The sequence below is a fragment of the Macrosteles quadrilineatus genome, unplaced genomic scaffold (genome assembly GCF_028750875.1).
Source record: "Macrosteles quadrilineatus isolate MER2022 unplaced genomic scaffold, UCM_ALF_1.0 Scaffold_1__1_contigs__length_201487025, whole genome shotgun sequence".
NCBI lineage: Eukaryota > Metazoa > Arthropoda > Insecta > Hemiptera > Cicadellidae > Macrosteles > Macrosteles quadrilineatus.
The window spans coordinates 133,356,131-133,365,533 of record NW_026542594.1 but is presented as its reverse complement, the minus strand read 5'-3'; the positions used below and the strand labels follow the sequence as shown (position 1 = coordinate 133,365,533).

Genomic DNA, 9,403 nt, shown 5'->3' with positions numbered 1-9,403 from the left:
CTTGCGACGTTGCCACTTCAAAGGCCGCGGCCTGGACTTAAAGGCAGCCGTGTCTGAGCGCGGCACGCCGAAAATGACGCCAGTGCACGCAGAGCGGACAAGTGTAAGACTCTTTAGGATCCTCATTTTGTTTTGAGCTATAACACTGTTTCTCTACTGATCTCCACTGAGCCTAAAATAATCACGGAATTTCCTTATTTATTTATTTATTTATTTCCCAACGGATTGCACCTTTTTACAAAATATGTGTGTTTCCTTTCACTGTCCATCAAATATCTTGATATCAAAATCCTGAAGTACCTGAAGCAGCCCTCATCTTTCCTTTTTTCATACATTGGGTGTGGTTCCAATTTTAGCTCAGTGGTTCCATACGAAAAAACCTTCATGTAACATGGATTCTTCCTCCTACTCTTTTTCCAGCATCAGAGCAACAGTTACAACGTCCATGTTGGTTAAAACTGACAACTAACTAGCTCATTTCCTAAGAGAAATAACCGCGAGGTCCGCTTTCTTGCAAACCACCCTCACGCCGAGCTTTATTGATTTATTTATTTATTCTCAACGGCAAACACCATTTTACAAACAATACATTACTGTAATATAATTCAATATACATTAGCAAGCAAACAATAGCAAAAGCTTGATCGGACATCCGCCGGACAAAAATGTTTTTTCCTTCCACCATGGACAAAAATTAGCGCCTTTGGCATCTTGGCAGCCTGGCGGCACGCAATCTTGACACTCAGTGCTATCTCCAGTTAAAATAATTATAGCTCAGTTGTCTTTGCTTATGCGCAGACTGCAGATGCAGCCAGAGAAGAAGAATCACGAATTGAAATAAATAAAATAGCTCAGTGAAAATAACCAAATTGTAAAAAATAAATTGTAGGTGTAGGCCTAACCAAAAAAAAAACTCCAAACTTGTAAATCAGTAAATCACTATCTATCCATCCGTATTCCCGATTCCGTAAACCCAAATCGTAATCCGGTCAAAAACCTCTTATCTTGGTAAGATTGGAAAGGACGTAAGAATGTTGTTCAAATTATATGTCTATGTATACTCGTAATGGAATATTCTCCTCTTTTATTGGTAAGTTTAATTTTTTTAACATGTTAACTTACGACCAAAATCATTGAATAGGCCTAGTTGATGTAGGCCTATACTCTTTATTTATAGCATAGGCCCTACTAAAGTTGTATTGATAGTAAAAGGTTAACGGTTAACTTCTAGGTAGTCCTAGGCTAAATTATATAGGTAGCCCCATAAGTTCTTTAGAATAAATTCATTGTCCCCCTTTACTTAGTTGGTCTATTACGGTACTTATACATTTAAGCTTTAAGCCTTCCAAAATTTCTGTTACCTTTGAATGGCTAGGAATGCACAAAGTAGGATAGGCCTAGTCACTTAACTTAGGCTAGGCGCACACGAGCGATTATTTTGAGGCGACTATTTCATCGGCCGATCTGTGCATCATGTATTTGAATGGAAGCGCGCACACAGGGACACAGGCGATCAGGAATTGTGCCGATTTTAAAATCTGGGTTTTGCCACAGATTCGTAGGCGAGGCGATTGTCGCCCGAAAATCTGTAACATACAGATTGTTATCAGTCCGCGCACACGGTCGACTAAAAAATCGGCCAGTCACTTGTTGTTCTCCACAGGAGTCTGTGAACTTCAGTGTGAGTTGTGTTGTTTTCTTTGCTAAAAAAGGCCACAGCTGTTCTAATAAAAACTAAAACTTTCAGCAGACATTCTAGGCCTATAGTAATTAAAGAACTTTTTACTGTCATCACGTAAAGTGTATAGTTTATAAAACTGTTGATTTAAAAGTCTCTCACTTAGGCCTATTACTATCGGATGAACCCAATATTTAAGTTGTCTTCGTTTTTCTTTGGTCTAATTGGAACAGCACAACACAGGTTAATTCAACAAAGTCCATTTTAGGATAGCTTAAACACACTCAAAAAAATCCATTTCTCGACTAAAAAATCGCCACGTGTGCGCCTAGACATAAATCAAAGGCGATTTATTTTTGGCCGATTTTTCAATCGGCCGATCGAAAAATCGACAAAAATTTAGGTTATAATGAATCGAGTTGTTGATTTATAGGCCTATTATCTCTGCGCATTTTTGAAATTATTACTATTTATCGTGTTTGTACTTTTTACAAAGTGCAATACAGTCTGGAGACAGGGCCGGATTTCTTAATAGGCTCGGTAAGCCTGGGCCTATGGGCGCGAGCTCCCAGAGGGTGCATGGCCATGAGGAAATTTTTTGTTTAATATCTAAAAATAAAAATCAATAGTCATAGTTGATAAAAAAAACTGTGGCTAATAAAGCATTCTGATTCGGAAGTTCATAGGAAGAAATAATTGTTAAAAAATTTAAGCTATTTTTTAGAATTATGCTTCAATTTTGTTACATTGGTAACGAACATAGGTTATACGGGAGTAGGCTGTAGGGATGTTGACGAGCGCCCGAGCGGTAGTACGCATCGTATCGCCACTGCACTGCCACTAGGTGGCTCGGACTACTTAGCTACTAATCGGACTGGTTAGGGGCGCATGCGTGCTAGACACTGTTACCACCCTTACCTAACAAAACAAAAGTTATTATGCTAACTAATCTTTTGATTAGTTTTAACAATCTGCAGGATCAAGTTAAAATATATAATACGTTGTGTTGAATATTTGAAAAATTATGAATTTATCTTTAAAACTTAACAAAAAAATATTAAACTGAGTTTGCAATTGGTTTTAGAAAAATTCAATACCCTCCAAAGCACCATTAATGCTGTCATTTTCTCCTCATACCTAAGGATCGGTATGGTTGGCCGGAATATTTTTCTGTTTTGCATTGGAAATATAACCTAGATGCAGTACCACCATAGATTAAATAAATATAACTCAAGTCAACTTCTTATCACACTCTTAATTCATTTTTGTTTGTTTGTGACACTGGACGTTAGTTTTGACATACTTTTGTTTCTATTATTTTAGGGTTAGTTCTATGATGTGTGTTTTATTGTTTTAATTTCTTGTACAGTAATATAACCAGGAGACGACCTATTGTTTATGATTAGGTCGTTTTATTTAGGATAAACTAGGTTTAAATAACAAGAATTGTTTTCAGTTAGGTAATCCATAATGATGACAAATCTACTAAAGGTGTTTGTTTAATCTATGGTATCATGTAATGTATGGAGTTCACGTTTTTGGGCCTGAAATTGGAATCATTGGCCATGTTTTTTTGCTGTGGAATGCTCGGTGGGTTGAGTTGTTTTGTTTCGTTTCAGTCCCACTCTCACAAATGTGAGCATTTACTAAAAGCATAAAATTGCTATAAGTTTTTAAGACGGCATTTCGTTAAGGCTAAACAAGTCAATTCTTCAAAAAACTTGCAATTTGCAATGATAAATTCCGACAAGGAGTGGTATTCAAGCAATTAACTTAACTTATGCCTAGGGGACATGATATAGTTTTTAATAAAGGTTTGAAGGAAAGTGACTGTGACCAGACTATGGGGCGGAATATTATTTGGGCCTAGGGGCCATGTCTGGAGATAATATAAATCAACAACTCGATTCATTATAACCTAAACTTTACCTTCCTAATCTAACCTACTTTCAAAGGACTTAATACTCAAAGGACTTTAAGTTTAACCTACATTAAAAGTCTGTCCTCATACCTGTGACAAATTACAGGCTCATTTTAATGATAGAAGAGCAGACAACCATATACTTTACAAACGCTTTGATGAAGCAGTGAATTGCCACAAAAATGCAGCTGAACTGTTACTTCAAGCTATGCAGTTGACTTCAGTGACTCGAGCATTAGAAGCACTTAAGTTACAGTACGAGTATCACAAAAAACAAGAAGACGTTATACAGTAAGTAAACTGTTGAGTTCATGCTATAACTGGCCAGAGTTTAATTACCTTTTCTTGAAGATGACAAAAAGTTTAGATTAAAACTTTGCTACACTAGAGGATCCCTTCCTACAATTTTCCAACAATGTTAGATTTTGTTGTCACTTAAATAGTACGGTACTGGTAACGCAACTTAGTTGTTTGTACAAAACTTTCTGAAACTATTGAGAAAGGGACATGGGAGAAATTTGAACCTGACAGCTTTAGCCTATTTAACACTAATATTTTAAGAGTAGGCCTAATAAATTATTTTAATCGTTTGGTAATCATCCAAATGTAACAAACAACCTGGGTGCGATGCTATCTCAACCGAAGTCCTAAAAGCCAATTTCCATATATTTTGCAAACCACTGTTACATAAAAGTAAATACATTTGAGCATTTCATCCGATACTGATACATTTCTTGAGTTTTTAAGGGGGAATCATACGCTCTATGGTAACAATGTAAAATTGACAACCTTAATGTCCCATTTCCACTAGAGCTATCAACCCGAATTTTGTTAAGGTAATATTCATGATTTTATTTAAAACATGTACCAAAATTATTTAGCCTACTTTCAATAAAATATTTAATGTCTACATATTTATTTCAAAAACATACCTTAAATTAACCTTTTTGTGTGTATTATTTACTTTCAATAACATTTTAATGTCTACATATTTTTTTTCAAAAACATACCTTAAATTTAAATTTTTTGTGTGTATACAGTTAAATACAGTAAAATTTTTTTATGTAGAGTATATTAACATGTTCGCTGCTGACCGCTAGATGCCGGGACGCCGCCAGGAGCTGAACTATAGTGGAATAGATTACAGAATAGGACTGGCCTTTGAAGAGGTAGGGGATGCGACGTTGCCACTTCGTTCTTGGCCGGTGAGCTGACTTTCACCTAGAGCCCGGCACCCCCCTCTATTGTCCCACTTGTAGGGTAGTTCAGTTCAACACTACAAATTAATAATTTATTGGTTCTTGGTGGTATTGGTTAGTATTGTTATATCGTATGGAACACAAAATTCATCCCATACATTATTATGGTTTGATTATTTGCTACACAACTGTCTTTAAAATGGCTCAAACAGCTACCAGATGCAGTTTTTGAAAAATATATAAACATAAAATTAATAAATTTAACACTAAATTTATATTACCAAACAATTTGTATAGCAGTTCTAAAAATCTTCTAAGATATTGCTCAGCTTATTGTTTGATACATGAAACAAAATTAACATGGAAATGAAGAGGATACAATCTACCATATTAATTAGGCCTATTCATTGATCATAGGGACGCCACCTATGAGCGTATTTTAACCTAAATATGAGTGTAGAATGGAGTGAGATGCCTTTTGTAGCTTTGTTACTGGCCTGTTTCGAATTATTAACACACTTTAAGCACAGAAAACATACTACTATAACCCAGAATGCCAACCGCATGGTAAAAAGCATTAAGTGTTTTGACATAGCTTTGCCTGTCAATCGCAGGCAGCGCCACCAGCGTTGCTATGCTGAGTGCATGGCAACGCTGGTGGCGCTGCCTACGATAAACAGGCAAAGCTCTCTCAAAACACTTAATGCTTTTTACCATGCGGTTGGCATTCTGGGTTATAGTAGTATGTTTTCTGTGCTTTAAGGCAATTTCTTGACTAAACAAGATAGGATATATGCTCGAAACGCACAGGTCGGCTGTCGGGCAAAGAAAGACTGAGTGCGTGGCACAACTTGGCAACAGTGGACAGTTTTCTGAAAGCTTATTGGATACCGCTTGCCCTCACCCCACCCGACTCAAACTGGTTCCGGTCCTATTCTGTAATCTATTCCACTATAGCGCTCGCCGCTGCGTAACATTGCCGCCGATACACTGAATTACACTAAAAACTACAGTACAGTAGTTATACTGGATGGCAATTTTCTGCAATTAAACTGGCTTTGGACATAGTACTAAGTGATTCTGATAGATAGCAGCACTACCCAGGTTGCAGTAGGTAAAGTAGTGTCGCTATCTAGCAGGAAAGAGGTGGGACAAAGTCCTGTTCTAAACGACCCAGGTGATGATTTTGGGAAACTATATTTTTTTATTGTCAGAATAGTACGTCCCCACGAGCTGCAAAGAAATATTGGACGCTCGTGGCGTGCTGGCTAATCCATGGAAACGTGAAACAACAATGAATGGTGACTTTCCGGAACATTCCTAGCTCCTGGCGCCGTGGCCCGGCTGACGTTCCAGAATGTCCGTAGCAGCGAACGTGTTAATAAATTTGGTACCACTTCTGTGAAATAGGTTCAAATATATTCTGTAAAAATTTCATGGTTCTATCTCTTATATTTCCTGTATAATTACAACAATTCGAGATCACTAGATTAATTATTAGGTACTCAAATTTAAGGATAAACTACCGAGTAAGGTTTCATAAAAAAAAACATTTCTAAGGTTAGGAATTTTTTTAGAACCATAAGCAAGGTGTGATTTTGTTCATCAAGCTTTGATTTGAAACCAAAAATAAATAAAAAATTATAAATTTTTTTTGCTTATGATACCTACCCCCTTAATTAAGTAAGCTTGCTAAAGTTTTTCCTCTTTATAAATCCAATGAATTTTCCAATATGAATAATAACAGGCCAATATCTCTTTTGAGTATTAATTAAGAGACAAGTAGGCCTATAAATACCAATTAGTTTAATTTCTTCAAGCCAGCAATTATGGCGTGGTTTAAGGCAGTGCACTTGGGCCTGTTTTATTTTTAATATATAGGCTATAGGTACTAGCAGAGTACCCGTTATTTGTACGGGGTTGGCTTATAAGTATAAAATGATTATTGTAGTTATACTTGTGCTTTGCGTTTGCAATGGGGGAGGATGAAGTTTGAGAAGATTTGTATTGCACATATACCATAGCCATACTGTTCTCAGGCCCGTTTTTGACCCTGTCAGCACCCTAGGCACAACTAATAGTTGTAGCGCCCCTTTGCATTATATACAGGGTGGAACAAAGTTAGTGTCAAACATTTTTATGTGTTAAAACTACTTAGTATTGGTGACAAAACGGCACTAATTTAGATTTCCATACCCTCACAGGTAGGGAGGGAATAACAGACAAATTAAGATTTTTTTCAAAATATTTCAAAATATATATAAGTTTACTAAAAATTGTTTTTTTTTTGGGATGGACGGGATTGAATTTTTAGTTCGGGACGGGACGGGATTTTTATTTCCTTCCCGATTTTTGGGATGGGACTTTTTCCTGTGCATAAAAAGAAAGTCTTGAGTATCAAATCAAATCAAATCAAAAATTCTTTATTCATATTGTATATACATACATGAATAGTGTCAGACTATAACTAATTTGTATGCATTTTGATTTCGATTTACAGAAAAGTAGGAACCGCTTACAGTTTCATTTTTTATTTTTTCCATCAGAGCACCTCAACCTTATTTATTTAGTCGTTTTTACATTGAAAAAACTCTTCAAATGAATAATAACTCGTTTGCAACAGATGATTCTTAACTAGTTTTTTGAAATTATTTTGGTTTATTTTACTTTTTAATTTTGTAGGAAGATGGTTTAAAAATTTTGATCCCATAAAGGTTCCCTTTTTTTCAAAGAAGCTGAGGTTATGTTTTGATAAATTTATATCATTCTTATTTCTAGTGTCATATGAATGGACATTTTTTCTAATTTCCAAATTGTGTAGTTGATTTTTGACACACATAATACATTCTACTATATACTGATCATAGACAGTCAAAATATGTAGTTTTGAAAATTTATCCTTCACAGTTATTCGTTTGTCCAAGTATAGCATGATTCTTATAGCTTTTTTTTGGAGTTTCAGAACTGTATCTAAATTTTGTTTAGATGTTCCTCCATAGATTGCCAGACCATAAGACAGATGGGAATGTATATGCGCAAAATATATTGATTTTAGGGTGTCCAGGCTACATAATAGTGACATACGCCTCAAAACATATAACCCTGAAGAAATCTTTTGTGTTATGAATTGTGTATGATAATCCCATTTAAAATATGTGTCTACGTAAAGCCCTAAAAATTTAGTATGCTTTAGATTTTCTATTTTTTCTTTTCCAACCAGGATGTTTGGTTCTATTGTTTCTTTTCTTTGTGAGGCTGAAAAAACGATTTGGTTGGTTTTTTGACAGTTTAAAAAAAGTTTATTTTTAAGAAAATATGATTGAACTTTACTCAAATTTTCATTACAGGCCAGTTCAAGATTTTGGTAATTTTTAGCTGAAATAATTAGGTTTGAATCGTCTGCGTACAATAGTAACTGGCTTTTGGCTTCTATGTTTGATTTTAAAATTGAGGGCATTCCACGGACATAGCAGAGAAATAATAATGGTCCTAAAATAGATCCCTGAGGAACTCCATGTTTAATTTTTAATGTTTGTGATTTATTTTTAACGACTTGGTTTCCTTTTTTTGAAACTATTTCAACATACTGAGATCTATCGGAGAGGTATGATCTAAACCATTTTAAAGGAACATCTGGCAGGCCCAAAACATTAAGCTTCTAAAGTAGTATTTCATGAGACACGCTGTCAAATGCTTTTGACAAATCCATGAAGACACTGGCTACCTTATCCCCCTTGTCAATAGATTCAATTATTGTTTCCGCAAACCTCAGCAGAGCTGAAGTGGTTGATTTTCCTTTTTGGAAACCATGCTGTTCTTCGTCTAAAAGGTTATTATTTTGTAAATGCTCAAACAATCTATTATACATCACCCGCTCATATATTTTTGAAATAGCAGGTAAGACAGAAACAGGACGGTAATTACTTCTTTCAGTTTTTTCACCCTTCTTAAAAATGGGCACTACTTTGGACATTTTTAAACTTTGAGGAAAAACTCCGGTTATTAAGGAACTGTTAACTAAGTGAACTAATGGCTTTAACAAGGGTTTTACTGTATTTTTAATTAACTTTAAAGGAACTTCATCGTGGCCACTTGATAATTTATTTTTTAAGGACAAAATAATTTTTTCAATCTCTGCTTCATCAACTGGTTTACATTTAAAAGGATTCAAGATTTCAATATGATTTATGTTATCCTGTAAATTTATTCCATTGGGCAACATTGAATTATTTGAGGTATCCTGAACAAGATCATCTATTACATTAATATAGTAGTAATTAAACAAGTTTGAGATGCTCAGAGGATCACATACAGCTTCACCATCTATTTTTATTACATTGATTGCTCCTCTTGAGCTATTAACATTTTTTCCTGTCTCTTCATTTATTATCTCCCAGGTTTTCTTGCAGACATTTTCAGATTTTTAAATTTTTGTATCATAAAAAGTTTTCTTAGCCTTAACAAGTTTATTCTTGTAATCTCTATCTTTTAATTTACAGTAATTAATTATATCAACATTACCACTAAGTCTAGCATATTTTGATAGTTCAACTATATCCTTTTTCTCCATCATCAGCTCTTTAGTAATCCAGTTACTTTTCCTTT

General features: G+C 35.0%; 1 protein-coding gene across 1 annotated transcript in view; it reads left to right on the top strand.

Moving 5' to 3' along the window:
• The first annotated feature begins 911 nt into the window (after positions 1-911).
• Positions 912-9,403, top strand: part of LOC128982867 (nuclear receptor-binding factor 2-like) — a 34,512-nt gene continuing 26,020 nt past the window's right edge. Inside the window, exons 1-2 of the mRNA XM_054401918.1 lie at positions 912-1,090; positions 3,706-3,890. Coding sequence (XP_054257893.1) covers positions 1,067-1,090; positions 3,706-3,890 — 209 coding nt within the window. The 5' untranslated portion in view covers positions 912-1,066. The remainder of the gene's footprint in view (positions 1,091-3,705; positions 3,891-9,403) is intronic.